Source organism: Mizuhopecten yessoensis, unplaced genomic scaffold, assembly GCF_002113885.1.
Source record: "Mizuhopecten yessoensis strain PY_sf001 unplaced genomic scaffold, ASM211388v2 scaffold10869, whole genome shotgun sequence".
NCBI lineage: Eukaryota > Metazoa > Mollusca > Bivalvia > Pectinida > Pectinidae > Mizuhopecten > Mizuhopecten yessoensis.
Window position 1 is genome coordinate 233,663 of NW_018408762.1, and position 17,518 is coordinate 251,180.

The window sequence follows — 17,518 nt, forward strand, 5'->3', positions numbered from 1 at the left end:
AATGTATATTGATTTAGCTAACCCTGGTTTTACAGGAGAGCTTGGAGAAATGGTCCATGAAGAGCAGGATACAAACATTCACATAGAACAGGGGATACCGGAGGCAGCATTTGAACTGGAATGTAAAGATTTTGATCTCAAGGTCAATGTTCTTCAAGAGTTTATCCACATGGATGAGTCGTTCAGGGAGAAATTACACGAACTGGAGGATCAGCATGCTCAGATATTGAGGTTTGTTTTGGTCATTAGAGGAGATCCTCCATAGATGTTAAAGGAGATCCTTCACAGATAGTGAGGTTTGTTTTGGTCATTATATATAATTAGAGGTGATCTTTTACAGATATTGACGGGGGTTTTTATCACTAGAGGAGATCATTCACATATATTGAGGTTTGTTTTGCTCACTAGAGGAGATCATTCACATATATTGAAGTTTGTTTTAGTCACTAGAGGAGATCTTTAACAGCTATTGAGGTTTGTTTTGATCATTAGAGGAAATCTTTCACAGATATTGAGGTTTGTTTTGATCACTAGAGGAGATCTTTCATAGATATTGAGGTTTGTTTTGATCATAGGAGATCATTCACAGATATTGAGGTTTGTTTTGATCACTAGAGATCTTTTACAGATATTGATGTTTGTTTTGATCACTAGAGGAGATCATTCACAGATATTGAGGTTTGTTTTTATCACTAGAGATCATTCACAGATATTGAAGTTTGTTTTGATCACTAGAGGAGATCTTTCATAGATATTGAGGTTTGTTTTGATCATATGAGATCATTCACAGATATTGAGGTTTGTTTTGATCATTAGACAAGATCATTCACAGATGTTGATGTTTGTTTTGATCATAGGAGATCATTCACAGATATTGAAGTTTGTTTTGATCACTAAAGGAGATCTTTCATAGATATTGAGGTTTGTTTTGATCATTAGACAAGATCATTTGATGATGTTGAGGTTTGTTTTGATCATAGGAGATCATTCACAGATATTGAGGTTTTTTATCACTAGAGATCATTCACAGATATTGAAGTTTGTTTTGATCACTAAAGGAGATCTTTCATAGATATTGAGGTTTGTTTTGATCATAGGAGATCATTCACAGATATTGAGGTTTGTTTTGATCACTAGAGATCTTTCACAGATATTGAGGTTTGTTTTGATCACTAGAGGAGATCATTCACAGATATTGATGTTTGTTTTGATCACTAGAAGAAATATTTAACAGATATTGAGGTTTGTTTTGATCATTAGACAAGATCATTCACAGATATTGAGGTTTGTTTTGATCACTAGAGGAGATCCCTAATAACCCTAATAAGGTTCAAGTTAAAGAGGTCAATCTATTGACATTGCAAGGTTAATGATGTTAGTCTATAGAATATCTTAATTAGAAATATTCTATTTTCGCCTATTTTGATCAGTTGATGAGAGCTTATCATTGACTGTTGATTTATACATAATTCTCTATGATATTGAGGTTTGTTTTGATCAGAAGAGGAGAGCTTACCGTTGACTGTTGATTTATACATAATTCACTATGATGTTGAGGTTTGTTTTGATCATAGGAGATCATTCACAGATATTGAAGTTTGTTTTGATCACTAAAGGAGATCTTTCATAGATATTGAGGTTTGTTTTGTTCAGTAGAGGAGAGCTTATTATTGACTGTTGATTTATACATACGTCTCTATGATATTGAGGTCTGTTTTGATCAGTAGAGGATAGCTTACCGTTGACTGTTGATTTATACATACGTCTCTATGATATTGAGGTCTGTTTTGATCAGTAGAGGAGAACTTATCATTGACTGTTGATTCATACATAATTCTCTATGATATTGTGGTTTGTTTTGATCAGTAGAGCAGAGCTTATCCTTGACTGTTGATTTATACATAATTTACTATTATATTGAGTTTTGTTTTGATCAGTAGAGCAGAGCTTATCCTTGACTGTTGATTTATACATAATGCACTATGATATTGAGGTTTGATTTGATCAGTAGAGGAGATCTTACCGTTGACGGTTGATTTATACATAATTCGCTATGATATTGAGGTTTGTCTTGATCAGTAGAGGAGAGCTTCTAATCGACACTTGATTTATACATAATTCACAATGATATTGAGGTTTGTTTTAATCAGTAGAGGAGAGCTTAACATTGGCTGTTGATTTATACATAATTCCCTATGATATTGAGGTTTGTGTTGATCAGTAGAGGAGAGCTTCTAATCGACACTTGATTTATACATAATTCAATAGGAGATCATTCACAGATATTGAAGTTTGTTTTGATCACTAAAGGAGATCTTTCATAGATATTGAGGTTTGTTTTGGTCAGTAGAGGAGAGCTTATTATTGACTGTTGATTTATACATAATGCACTATGATATTGAGGTTTCTTTTGATCAGTAGAGGAGAACTTATCATTGACTGTTGATTCATACATAATTCTCTATGATATTGTGGTTTGTTTTGATCAGTAGAAGAGAGCTTATCATTGACTGGTTAGTTATACATAATTTACTATGATATTGAGGTTTGTTTCGATCAGTAGAGGAGAGCTTGCCATTGGCTGTTGATTTATCCATAATTCACTATGATATTTAGGTTTGTTTTGATCAGTAGAGCAGAGCTTATCCTTGACTGTTGATTTATACATAATGCACTATGATATTGAGGTTTGGTTTGATCAATAGACGAGAGCTTCCCGTTGACTGTTGATTTATGCATAATTCACTATGATATTGGGGTTTGTTTTGATCAGTAGGGGAGAGCTTATCATTGACTGGTTAGTTATACATAATTTACTATGATATTGAGGTTTGGTTTGATCAATAGACGAGAGCTTCCCGTTGACTGTTGATTTATATATAATTCACTATGATATTGGGGTTTGTTTTGATCAGTAGATGAGAGCTTACCGTTGACTGTTGATCTATACATAATTCACTATGATTTTGAGGTTTGTTTTGATCAGAAGAGGAGATCTTACCGTTGACGGTTGATTTATACATAATTCCCTATGATATTGAGGTTTGTCTTGATCAGTAGAGGAGAGCCTACCGTTGACTGTTGATTTTTACATAATTTACTATGATATTGAGGTTTGGTTTGATCAATAGACGAGAGCTTCCCGTTGACTGTTGATTTATGCATAATTCACTATGATATTTAGGTTTGTTTTGATCAGTAGGGGAGAGCTTACCGTTGACTGGTGATTTATACATAATTCACAATGATATTGAGGTTTGTTTCGATCAGTAGAGGAGAGCTTGCCATTGGCTGTTGATTTATTCATAATTCACTATGATATTGTGGTTTGTTTTGATCAGTAGACGAGAGCTTATCATTGACTGTTGGTTTATACATAATTCACTATATATTGAGGTTTGTTTTGAGCAGTTGAGGAGAGCTTACCGTTGACCGTTGATTTATACATAATTCGCTATGATATTGAGGTTTGTCTTGATCAGTAGAGGAGAGCTTGCCATTGGCTGTTGATTTATCCATAATTCACTATGATATTTAGGTTTGTTTTGATCAGTAGGGGAGAGCTTATCATTGACTGTGGATTTATACATAATTCTCTATGATATTGTGGTTTGTTTTGATCAGTAGAAGAGAGCTTACAATTGACTGTTGATTTATACATACGTCTCTATGATATTGAGGTCTGTTTTGATCAGTAGAGGAAAGCTTACCGTTGACTGTTGATTTTTACATAATTCACTATGATAAGATATTGAGGTTTGTTTTGAGCAGTTGAGGAGAGCTTACCGTTGACTGGTGATTTATACATAATTCACCATGATATTGAGGTTTGTTTCGATCAGTAGAGGAGAGCTTGCCGTTGACTGTTGATTTATGCATAATTCACTATGATATTTAGGTTTGTTTTGATCAGTAGACGAGAGCTTATCATTGACTGGTTAGTTATACATAATTTACTATGATATTGAGGTTTGATTTGATCAGTAGAGGAGATCTTACCGTTGACGGTTGATTTATACATAATTCACGATTTTATTGAGGTTTGTTTTGATCCGTAGAGGAGAGCTTACCGTTTGCTGTTGATTTATACATAATCCACTATGATATTGAGGTTTCTTTTGATCAGTAGAGGAGAACTTATCATTGACTGTTGATTCATACATAATTCTCTATGATATAGAGGTTTGTTTAGATCAGTAGAGGAGAGCTTTCCGTTGACTGTTGATTTATGCATAATTCACTATGATATTTAGGTTTGTTTTGATCAGTAGGGGAGAGCTTACCGTTGACTGGTGATTTATACATAATTCACAATGATATTGAGGTTTGTTTAGATCAGTAGAGGAGAGCTTGCCGTTGACTGTTGATTTATGCATAATTCACTATGATATTGTGGTTTGTTTTGATCAGTAGGGGAGAGCTTACCGTTGACTGTTGATCTATACATAATTCACTATGATTTTGAGGTTTGTTTTGATCATTAGACAAGATCATTCACAGATATTGAAGTTTGTTTTGATCACTAAAGGAGATCTTTCATAGATATTGAGGTTTGTTTTGGTCAGTAGAGGAGAGCTTATCATTGTCTGTTGATTTATACATAATTTACTATTATATTGAGTTTTGTTTTGATCAGTAGAGTTTTGATCATTAGACAAGATCATTCACAGATGTTGAGGTTTGTTTTGATCAGAAGAGGAGAGCTTTCCGTTGACTGTTGATTTATACATAATTCACTATGATATTGAGGTTTGTTTAGATTAGTAGAGGAGAGCTTATCATTGACTGTTGATTTATACATAATTCTCTATGATATTGAGGTTTGTTTAGATCAGTAGAGGAGAGCTTACCATTGACTGTTGATTTATACATAATTCACTATGATATTGAGGTTTGTTTTGATCAGTAGAGGACAGCTTACAATTGGCTGTTGATTTATACATAATTCACTATGATATTTAAAACCCTTAAAAGATTGACGTAACATAATATACCATATAATTCAAGTTCATTATTTTGTTCTCAGTTTTACTTAAATTTATGTTATGTAAATCTCAGATTAGTAGAAAAGAGTTTACCTAAATTCTAAAGTATCAGTACAATGTATTTTTATTGATGTGTTGATATTATATCTCTCAGTACTGAATGCTGTTCCGATGTTTCAGGTCCGGTAAACATGGAGGCTGGTCAGAGGAGGACCATTTTATGTTCTGTGTAGTCTATGAACAGTACCCTCATGAAATGGCCAACAGGCGTAAGCACATTATCGACCGGTTACGGAGGCATTTCCCTAAAATGTCACGTGCCCATATGGTAAGGATTTTGGACTTTAAAGTGAGGTTACTGGTACAGAACGATGTTGTTGTGATTCCATGTGTGGCCTTGGTTGTCCAGGCTATTAACCTATACATCATAATTACCTGTCCATGTTGTTGCTATATAATATTATAATTTTTTCCCCTCCCTGTTGTTAATTTGTACAATATGTGTTCCCCTGGTTACCTGTCCATGTTGTTACTTTGTACAATATGAGTTGCCCAGGTTCCCTGTCCATGTTGTTACTTTGTACAGTATGAGTTGCCCAGGTTTCCTGTCCATGTTGTTACTTTGTACTATATGAGTTGCCCAGGTTACCTCTCCATGTTGTTACTTTGTATAATATGAGTTGCCCAGGTTGCCTGTCCATGTTGTTTCTTTGTACAGTATGAGTTGCCAAGGTTACCTGTCCATGTTGTTACTTTGTACAATATGTGTTGCCCAGGTTACCTGTCCTTGTTGTTACTTTGTACAATATGTGTTCCCCAGGTTACCTGTTCATGTTGTTACTTTGTACAATATGAGTTGCCCAGGTTACCTGTCCATTTTGTTACTTTGTACAATATGTGTTGCCCAGGTTACCTGTTCATGTTGTTACTTTGTACAATATGAGTTGTCCAGGTTACCTGTCCATGTTGTTACTTTGTACAATATGTGGTGCCCAGGTTCCCTGTCCATGTTGTTACTTTGTACAATATGTGTTCCCCAGGGTACCTGTCCATGTTGTTACTTTGTACAATATGTATTCCCCAGGTTACCTGTCCATGTTGTTACTTTGTACAATATGTGGTGCCCAGGTTCCCTGTCCATGTTGTTACTTTGTACAATATGTGTTCCCCAGGGTACCTGTCCATGTTGTTACTTTGTACAATATGTGGTGCCCAGGTTCCCTGTCCATGTTGTTACTTTGTACAATATGTGTTCCCCAGGGTACCTGTCCATGTTGTTACTTTGTACAATATGTATTCCCCAGGTTATCTGTCCATGTTGTTACTTTGTACAATATGAGTTGTCCAGGTTACCTGTCCATGTTGTTACTTTGTACAGTATGAGTTGCCCAGGTTACCTGTCCATGTTGTTACTTTGTACAATATGTGTTGCCCAGGTTACCTGTTTATGTTGTTACTTTGTACAATATGTATTCCCCAGGTTACCTGTCCATGTTGTTACTTTGTACAATATGAGTTGCCCAGGTTACCTGTCCATGTTGTTACTTTGTACAATATGTGTTCCCCAGGTTACCTGTTTATGTTATTACTTTGTACAATATGTGTTGCCTAGGTTACCTGTCCTTGTTGTTGCTATATTTCTATTTGTTGCTCAGGTTTCCTGTACTTGCTATTTTATCATTGGTTGCCAAGGTAATATGACTACGTATACGTTGTCAATATGTCCTCATTTGTTGCCCAGGTTACCTGTCCTTGTTGTAACTTTATCATCATTTGTTGCCCAGGTTAATTACCTGTCCATGTTGTAACTTTATCATCATTTGTTGCCCAGGTTACCTGTCCATGTTGTTACTGTGTCATAATTCGTGCCCAGATTACCTGTCCATGTTGTCACTTTATCATCATATGTTGCCCAGGTTACCTTTCCATGTTGTCACTTTATCATCATATGTTGCCCAGGTTATGCATGAGGAGTGGTGTGAGAGCAACAAGTACTTCCGGATGAGAAAACAGGTGTTGATGGCAGCCTGGCAGAAGGCCAGAGATGAGCTTCTATACAAGGCAAAGTCTGTCTTTATGGAGGCTGACATTGCAGCCGAACTGGAGGAGGTCAAGATAGAATACCTTCGCAAACAAAAACAAGTGAAGCAGGCATTATTTGAAAAGGTCAGATCTAGAGGTCATCATGATTTTGTGGTAATGCTTTTTGTATCAAAGTGTTTGTTCACAAAAGGATGTATCCTGCATGAGTTTCAAATTGGTAATATTTAAATTTTCATTAATTTTGAAATGCTTACCAGTTTTAATAATGGTTAATGTTATAAAATATAGTATAGTTTAGTCTAATGCAGTTTTAAACTTACCGCTATTTATTTATTTTTTCATTAAGTTTGAAATGCTTGTAAATAATGGTTTATGACTAACAGTTACATCAGTGGCGATGTCAGAAGATGGAAGCAATGCTCATCCAACAGAACATGCTTGAACGGCAACAAGAAGAACTGAGTATGTACAACAAGATGGAGGCAGAGCGGGAGAGGAAGCGGAGAACCGTCGAAAAGGACAAAGTAGGGTGTATACAATATAAAGGGACAAAGTAGGGTTTATACAATACAAAATGACAAATAGGGTTCTGTACCATACAACAGGACAAAGTAGGGTTTATACAATATAAAAGGACAAAGTAGGGATTATACAATATAAAAGGACAAAGTAGGGTTTATACAATATAAAGGGACAAAGTAGGGTTTATACAATACAAAATGACAAATGGGGTTCTGTACAATATAACAGGACAAAGAAGGGTTCTGTACTATACAAAATGACAAAGTACAGGTTTATACAATACAAAAGGACAAAGTAGGGTTGATACAATACAAAATGACAAAGAAGGGTTTATGCAATGTAAAATGACAAAGTAGGATTCTGTACCCTACAAAAGGACAAAGTAGGCTTCTTTACCATACAAAATGACATAGTAGGGTTCTGTACCCTACAGAAGGACAAAGAAGGGTTCTGTACCATATATGAGGACAAAGAAGGGTTCTGTACCATACAAAATGACATAGTAGGGTTCTGTACCATACAGAAGGACAAAGAAGGATTATTTACCATACAGAATGACAAAGTAGGGTTTTGTACCATACAGAAGGACAAAGTAGGGTTATGTACCATACAAAAGGACAAAGTAGGGTTCTGTACCATACAGAATGACAAAGAAGGGTTCTGTACCATACAGAATGACAAAGAAGGGTTCTGTACCATACAGAATGACAAAGAAGGGTTCTGTACCATACAGAAGAATAAAGAAGGGTTCTTTACCATACAGAACGACAAAGAATGGTTCTGTATCATACAGAAGGACAAAGAAGGGTTATTTACGATACAAAATGACATAGTAGGGTTCTGTACCATACATAATAACGAAGAAGGGTTTTGTACCTTACAAAAGGACAAAGTAGGGTTCTGTACCACACAAAAGGACAAAGTAGAGTTATGTACCATACAGAATGACAAAGTAGAGTTCTGTACCATACAGAAGGACAAAGTAGGGTTATGTACCATACAAAATAACATAGTACGGTTCTGTACCATACAAAAGGACAAAGAAGGGTTTTGTACCATTCAAAAGGACAAAGTAGGGTTCTGTACCATACAAAGGGACAAAGAAGGATTCTGTACCATACAAAGGGACAAAGAAGGGTTCTGTACCATTCAAAAGGACAAAGTAGGGTTCTGTACCATACAAAGGGACAAAGAAGGGTTCTGTACCATATAAAAGGGAAAAAGAAGGGTTTTGTACCATACAGAAGGACAAAACATGGTTCTGTACCATACAAAAGGACAAAGTAGGGTTATGTACCATACAGAATGACATAGTAGGGTTCTGTACCATACAAAAGGACTAAGTAGGGTTCTGTACCATACAAATTGACAAAGTAGGGTTATGTTCCATAGATAATGACAAAGTAGGGTTCTGTACCATACAAAAGGACAAAGTAGGGTTCTGTACCATACAAAAGGACAAAGTAGGGTTCTGTACCATACAAAAGGACAAAGTAGGGTTCTGTACCATACAAAAGGACAAAGTAGGGTTCTGTAAACATACAAAATGACAAAGTAGGGTTCTGTACCATACACAATTAGTTTAAATGACTGGGTACTTAGTGAAGCAAATGTTATTGTTTCCCTACAACAAGGGAGACAAATGTACATTGTGCCTTGAAATGAAATTCAAAAACGACTTGAGCATAATAAACATGAACTGCTATTTTCCCTTTATGTCAGTCATGTAGTTCGTAAAACTAAAAGCAGATTTATGATTAAGTCGGGATTCTTCTCTTCAGATAACCAACTTCCATGAAGAACAGATGCAGCTCCGTAAGAGACAAGAGGAGGGTGATCAGCGTCGGTTAGAGGAGATACAGAGAAACATGGCGGAACAGGCTAAATTTGACTTTGAAAGGTACAATAATCTTACCTTATTTGTTAAATGTCATATATTAGATACCTTCTTATATCAAGTCATAGCTGTCAGAGATCATGTTTTCTGAATTCAGTGTGGATTTTTTTTTCAAAATACACATGGTACCTGCTGGTATTTTTCCATACCACTGTCTTATTTGCTTAAAATGGTTACAAATTCCAAACTTCCAATAAAGAGAGTAATTGGCTTCCCATTTGTTACCACTTAAATGTATTTATCTGTCTATGAAAACAAGTTATTTAAAAGTTCCCATTTATTCATAAACCATGATATGCTAACATATATATATCTAAAAGGCAACGGTCTTTTGATTGAGGTTGTCATACAAATGTAGATATTTGGGGTTTGCCATCCATATGACAGTCTCACAGCTTAAGTGGAAGTTTGTTTAAGGACCTTTACACTCAGCTTGAAATGAGAGTTTACTGACTTTTACTCAAATGTCATCAGATGGCAGCAGCAGCAGCAAAGAGGGCCTCTAGTTAAAGTGTGATTTTTTATTCTAGAAAAAGATCAGATATTGATTGAGTTGTAGAGGGGAGATAGTTTATTTGATAGTTTATTTGATGTTTATCCTGAAGGTAGTAACTGACCTGTTTCTTTAATTTCACTTTCAAACCATCACCAATCCATGTGGTAGATAGAGATGTTTGACCAATCATATCAAATGGCTGAATATTGCCCTATATAAGGGATTATATAATCACTCAGACCGACTGTACCTTAATTTAATTCTTAAATCAGGACTTAGAGTTTGTTTGTATCATGTAGGATCCAGTATAGAGAAGAACAAATTCAGAGAAAAATTGAGGAGAGGAAGAGGATGGAGGAGGATAAAGAAGAAGAAGACAGACAGAGAGAAGAACGATTAGAAACACTTAGACTACAGGTATTATTTTCACAATCATAAAAAATACAATCAGTTATTGCTGTCTTAACGATGTGTGTATTAAACACACCAGTCCTATAACTGTTTTGATTTTGAGTACAGAACTCTATTTTTATGTCCACCAGGTGCGAGTGATAGCGGAGAGTGACCCAGAACGTATGATGAAGAACACACAGGTAAGCTAGTTAACAGCTGTTCTCTGTAACCCATCCACCCCTAAAGTCACATTTGAACCTTACCCAATCATAGACTGGGCAAGTCCAGTTTTTATATGTAGGGGTGAATGAGTTAAACCTGTATATTTTGTTTGATATTCCAGGGTCTGAGCAATATGTGTAACTTTTGTTTGTAAAGGCCTCAAAGCGGTTACTTCACCCATTGCCATGTGTAGTCAGTATAATAGAGTGGTTTCCATTGCCATGTGTAGTCAGTATAATAGACTTGTTTCCAGACAAATTTCCTGAAGGAATTATCGGATCCTGATGAAACTTGCCTGGCCCACTTGTTGTCCATACTCAACTTTGATGATCTATTCAATTCATCATATTTAATGAGGTTGCTGCAAACTGATTGGCTGATAGTTTCCGGATGATTTTTTTTTAATCTATGAAACTTCCCTAGTACATGTATGCACTTATTACCAAAGTTCATTGCACAGCCCAACTTGCAAATATTTGAATAAGATGCTGCTATTTTTCTGCAAATGTATTTAGTTCTTTCATCATGGGTAAACTACAGTTGGTGATCAGTCCACCTTGGCTTGTTCAGGCATCACTTCCTTTAAATTCTTTTGTATAAACATGTGCCATTGTGCCATACTGTTTTTGTGTATATATACAAACATTTGATCTTGCTGCACTCGGAACAACTTATCAAACAACATTGCCATTTAAATCTTAGATAACCTTACTTTCTTTAACTAATGATTGATGCCTGGAATAGTCTCCAAAAAGCTGTTATTTCTTCTCGTACTCTATTTGATTTTAAGAAAAACATGGATGAATTAATTCTTGAAAGATTTTAAGTTAACTAGGATCATACTGTGATACAACTTTTTATAAATAGACTAAATATAATGTTTACCACAATGTATTTCACATTATGATAATGTGGATATAGAGACGTCAGTCTCTGTGTCCACTCATACCCTATTAAATCTGTGGACTAGCGCCCACTACTGTAATAGTATTCATGTCCAGATCGTTTCCTTGGAAACTTGAGTTTAAGGTTACACTGTACTTTGTACATGTTTGTGAATTTGAAATTGTCACAGTTGGTATAATATGTCTGGACAGTCAGATTGATGTTTAGTTGTGTTTGTTTAGGTCTGGACAGTCAGATTACTGATTGGTTGTGTATGTTTAGGACTGGACAGTCAGATTTATGTTTAGTTGTGTATTATTAGGACTGGACAATCAGATTAATGTTTGGTTGTGTATGTTTAGGTCTGGACAGTCACATCGATGTTTAGTTGTGTATTATTAGGACTGGACAATCAGATTAATGTTTGGTTTTGGATGTTTAGGCCTGGACAGTAAGATTAATGTATAGTTGTGTATGTTTAGGCCACGACAGTCAGATTAATGGTTAGTTGTGTATGTTTAAACCTGGACAGTCAGATTTATGTTTAGTTGTGTACGTTTAGGCCTGGACATTCAGATTAATGTTTATTTGTATATTTTTAGGCCTGGACCGTCAGATTAATGTTTCGTTGTGTATGTTTAGTCCTGGACAGTCAGATTACTGATTGGTTGTGTATGTTTAGTCCTGGACAGTCAGATAAATGTTTAGTTGTGTTTGTTTAGGTCTGGACAGTCAGAGTAATGTTTAGTTGTGTATTTTTAGGCCTGGACAATCAGATTAATGTTTGGTTTTGGATGTTTAGGCCTGGACGCTCAGATTAATGTTTATTTGTATATTTTTAGGCCTGGACAATCAGATTAATGTTTATTTGTATATTTTTAGGCCTGGACCGTCAGATTAATGTTTGGTTGTGTATGTTTAGTCCTGGACAGTCAGATAAATGTTTAGTTGTGTATTTTTAGGCCTGGACAATCAGATTAATGTTTGGTTGTGTATGTTTAGGCCTTGACAGTCAGATTGATGTTTAATTGTGTATTTTTAGGCCTGGACCGTCAGATTAATGTTTGGTTTTGGATGTTTAGGCCTGGACATTCAGATTAATGTTTATTTGTATATTTTTAGGCCTGGACAATCAGATTAATGTTTAATGTTTAGTTGTGTACGTTTAGGCCTGGACAGTGAGATTAATGTTTAGTTCTGTATGTTTAGGCCTAGACAGTCAGATTAATTTTTAGTTGTGTATTTTTAGGCCTGGACAGTCAGTTTAATGTTTAGTTGTTTATGTTTAGGCCTTCACAGTCAGATTAATGTTTTGTTGTGTATGTTTAGGCCTGGACAGTCAGATTAATGTTTAGTTGTGTATTATTAGGCCTGGACAATCAGATTAATGTTTAGTTGTGTATGTTTAGGCCTGGACAGTCAGATGGTGTTTAGTTGTGTATGTTTATGCCTGGACAGTCAGATTAATGTATAGTTGTGTATTTTTAGGGCTGGACAGTCAGATTAATGTATAGTTGTGTATGTTTAGGCCTGGACAGTCAGATTAATGTTTAGTTGTGTATGTTTAGGCCACGACAGTCAGATTAATGTTTAGTTGTGTATGTTTAGGCCTAGACAGTCAGATTAATGTTTAGTTGTGTATGTTTAGGCCTGGACAGTCAGATTAATGTTTAGTTGTATATTTTTAGGCCTGGACAGTCAGATTAATGTATAGTTGTGTATGTTTAGGTCTGGACAGTCAGATTAATGTTTAGTTGTGTATGTTTAGGCCTGGGACGCTCGTCTGAATGGGGAAGTAGAAGAGGAAGTCAACATCAATAAACCATTGTTTGAGGTCAATTCCTTCACATCACAACAGGTCAGTTCACTAACGTTCATATCTGTAATTTGTCTTAAGGATGTATGCTATATGTTACACATTCAACTTTTGGTTAATATGAGAGTGATCTCCCTTTATATTTTTAAAAGCATTATATGTAATATTTCAGTATTACCAGAGAGTTATCAATGCTTCATGCTTTTTATTCATAAACAGACTTTTTTTAAGAAATTGAAAAATAGAATGATATACTGTCAGTTATGTCGAACTGCAAGGATGGATGTAGATTTATTTTTGATTGTTCAGATTATAAAAAACATCTAATACCGGTTATCTAACAAGGGAGCTAACTCTCAGTAAATCTCCCAATAGACTGTATGAAAACGATCAAGAATTACTAAAAAGCGGGAGTTTGATTTTACAGTATCATTTTTTTGTTTATATGGAAATGTAAACATTGTATAACAAGAAGTTTTTGCCAAGTCTAATTTTCACCCTTCAACGGTAAAATTAAATTTCGCCAAATTTGAAATAGACTTGACATTGAATCACTAATATGTAGATTATGTTGTTTATTGACTTCACATTAATCACTGATATGTAGATATGTTGTTTATTGACTTCACATTGAATCACCGATATGTAGATTATGTTGTTTATTGACTTCACATTGAATCACTAATATGTAGATTATGTTGTTTATTGACTTCACATTGAATCACCAATATGTAGATTATGTTGTTTACAAATATTCGCTATGGTGAAAACTTCACCCTCATTTAATACAGAGGGTGAAAAAAGTGAAAATTAAACTACAGTAGAAATTTCCTGGTATACAGTATATGTATAAATGTATATGTACCTACAGTATTATATTTGTGATGTTGAGAATGCTCTCAATGTCAACATAGCTCGTTAAGTGTGTTACTTGATTAGCAACATTTCCTTGAAAAGGAAACATATTGCGTGTATTTTTGATGGTCATTCAAAAAATTCCTTACTTACTTTCAATCTCTGCTGCATAGGTGACCTCTGACCCTCGGCTGAAACTGGAAACGAGGCTGCGGGAGGCTGGATTACACAACTCAGACTATGCTAGACACATCATGTCTAATGTTAAACCATTAAACCCACCACGGAGGGACATGGAATCTACACTCTTCAAAAATGACTAACATATCTCAGAATGTTACTGTGTTCAGGCTAACTACAGTAATATGTGATTCAATTTTGTTTGCCACTCAAGGGACTTAAAGTCGTAACTGTTTTTAAAACTGACCTAAACTTCTCACCATTTTCTTATGGCCTCTCAAATAAAATTGCAAGAACAGTGTTAAAAACATGTCGAAGAATTTGTAACCCCTTAAGGGGCAGATCTTTGTAATAAAAGTAAAGTCTAAGAATATTGTGAAGGAAAATTCCTTACTTTTAATCTAATCTTAATGTGAACTATTTCACTTTTTATACACTGCGCAAATTAAATTTGGGGGGGGGGGGGGGCTTATATAGAAATCACTGTCCGTCCGTCTATCCGTGATCCTCATAAGCAAACTCTTCCTTAACCGTGTGATGGATTTTTCTGTAATTTTACACAGTGAAAATACATTCTACATGTGCATGGAGAAAGGATTTGGCATTTGACTAGTTTTACTTTGAGCTATAGCCGTTTTAGTCTTTCTGCGCCAGAAACCTTGCAAGCGCAACTCCTCCTTAACAGTTTGTTGGAATATTTGGTAGCTTGGTGCAGTAAAAGCCATCATATGTTAATGTGAATAAATAAAGAAATTTGTGATTTGACTATTTACCTGGAGTTATGATCCTTGAAACTTTAAATTCTTCTCCAGAAATATGGTAAGCACAAGTTGGGGATGGAGTTATGGCCCTCGAAACTTTACATTCTGCTCCAGAAATATGGTAAGCACAAGTTGGGGGTGGCGTTATGGCCCTTGAAACTTTAAAGTCTGATCCAGAAACATGGTAAGCACAAGTTGGGTATGGAGTTATGGCCCTTGAAACTTTACATACTGCTCCAGAAATATGGTAAGCACTAGTTGGGGGTGGAGTTATGGCCCTTGGAACTTTAAATTCTGCTCCAGAAAGATGGTAAGCACAAGTTGGGGGTGGCGTTATGGCCCTTGAAACTTTAAATTCGGCTCCAGAAACATGGTAAGCACAAGTTGGGGGGGGAGTTATGGCCATTGAAACTTTAAATTCTGCTCCAGAAAGATGGTAAGCACAAGTTGGGGGTGGAGTTATGGGCCTTGAAACGTTAAATACTGCTCCAGAAATATGGTAAGCACTAGTTGGGGGTGGAGTTATGGCCCTTGATACTTTAAATTCTGCTCCAGAAATATGGTAAGCACTAGTTGGGGGTGGAGTTATGGCCCTTGGAACTTTAAATTCTGCTCCAGAAATATGGTAAGCACAAGTTGGGGATGGAGTTATGGCCATTGAAACTTTAAATTCTGCTCCAGAAAGATGGTAAGCACAAGTTGGGGGTGGAGTTATGGCCCTTGGAACTTTAAATTCTGCTCCAGAAACATGGTAAGCAAAAGTTGGGGGTGGAGTTATGGCCCTTGGAACTTTAAATTCTGCTCCAGAAATATGGTAAGCACAAGCTGGGGATGGAGTTATGGCCCTTGAAACTTTACATACTGCTCCAGAAATATGGTAAGCACAAGCTGGGGATGGAGTTATGGCCCTTGAAACTTTAAATTCGGCTCCAGAAACATGGTAAGCACAAGTTGGGTATGGAGTTATGGCCCTTGAAACTTTAAATTCTGCTCCAGAAACATGGTAAGCACAAGTTGGGTATGTATTTTTGTGAGCTTACTTACAGTTACTCTCGTTACTTTTGTAGCTTGAAATATGGAATTGTCTGTAAAATTTTAACCTTTACAGTAGAAACACATCTTAGTATTATTTAGGTTACTGTACATGTATATATATATATATATACTGTATAGTGCTGAATCAGTCAGGCTGGTGCTCCTATTACCGTAACATGGACCTAGTAACATTGTCAGATTTGACATCTGATTATATTGTCTTCAGGAAGGCTAGACAAGGATTTAAGTGGCATAATTATCTTTCATCTGTAAATTTTGTTACATGTGAAGTGAGCTATTGTTTTCCAATTCGTGCCATGTCTAAACTGAACACTTGTAAATAAACATGGTATGCTTAAATTGATGAAGTTACTTTCTTGAAATCTGCATTTATCACATAATCAGCCTGTTATCCAGTGAATTTGCCCGTGTCATATTGTTACATTATAATGTCACTTGTGTAATATAATATACCCTGGAGCGTTTTTCATTGGCTGTACCAGTCAGAAATCGATTGTGACATCATAATATGGAAAATGACGTGACGTCATAAATTGTGAATGGCGCAACAAAATGTCTGTCTCTTTGATTAAGCCCTCTACATTTTGGCTTTAAAGCCTGTCGAAAGTTTTCCCAGTTATGTGATAAAAAATATCTCAAATTTGTTTTCATTTCATATGAGCTTTTATGAAACTCGTCTCAATGTTTTAATTTTTGCTCGCCAAGGCTCGCAAACATATAAACTCCTAAGACTTGTTTCATAAAATCTCATATGAAATGAAAACTCATTTTAGATCCTATATATACCAGACTTTAGCTTTCAAGTTGCCCCTGTCATTTTTTATATGCTTTATGAAAGTAAAACTTGGTCCCATAATTTGTTGGACTGAAAGGTTTTGATATTTAAAAATATCAACCCATTAAACTTTAACATTCCAGCAATTTTTTGCTTCTTGCCATTGTCCACAATTTAACGGGTGTATGTGTGTATCACTGTTTATTATGATAATAGTCCCCTGGTAGTTTTCTAATTTGGTAATGTCTACGTATTATATCTGTCGAGACTGAAGGTCATTTTGACTCTTAAATGTGTAATATTACTGTATTTTACATGGCAAAAACAAAATCAAGATGAAATACACAAAGTTATATTATATGATGTACATTTCATGAAAGTAACCTGTGAAATATGGTATCAGTGTCTATTAACAGAGATAATATGAATTGTGTTTCTTTGAAATGTAGTAAAACAGTATGCTTCAAACATAAGTCTGAGCAGAGACGTATATACTGGCTTTATATGTCTCTGGTCTGAGTGGCAAAGAGACAAATGTTCACTTGTCTACCAAATCTAACAGATCACGGGACGTCAAACCATCAATTGGTCTGGCCTGTTATATAACAGATCACGGGACATCAAACCATCAA

At 35.6% G+C, this 17,518-nt stretch overlaps 1 protein-coding gene across 3 annotated transcripts in view; it reads left to right on the forward strand.

Annotated features, from left to right (window-relative positions):
• The window catches only part of LOC110463173 (coiled-coil domain-containing protein 148-like), a 74,987-nt gene extending 58,449 nt beyond the window's left edge, over positions 1 to 16,538 (forward strand). For all 3 annotated transcript variants that reach the window (XM_021517551.1, XM_021517549.1, XM_021517552.1), the window contains exons 5-13: positions 36 to 231; positions 5,166 to 5,313; positions 6,945 to 7,151; positions 7,412 to 7,552; positions 9,332 to 9,450; positions 10,243 to 10,360; positions 10,486 to 10,536; positions 13,212 to 13,301; positions 14,288 to 16,538. In XM_021517551.1, coding sequence (XP_021373226.1) covers positions 36 to 231; positions 5,166 to 5,313; positions 6,945 to 7,151; positions 7,412 to 7,552; positions 9,332 to 9,450; positions 10,243 to 10,360; positions 10,486 to 10,536; positions 13,212 to 13,301; positions 14,288 to 14,437 — 1,220 coding nt within the window. In that variant the 3' untranslated portion in view covers positions 14,438 to 16,538. The remainder of the gene's footprint in view (positions 1 to 35; positions 232 to 5,165; positions 5,314 to 6,944; positions 7,152 to 7,411; positions 7,553 to 9,331; positions 9,451 to 10,242; positions 10,361 to 10,485; positions 10,537 to 13,211; positions 13,302 to 14,287) is intronic.
• Positions 16,539 to 17,518: the final 980 nt, after the last annotated feature.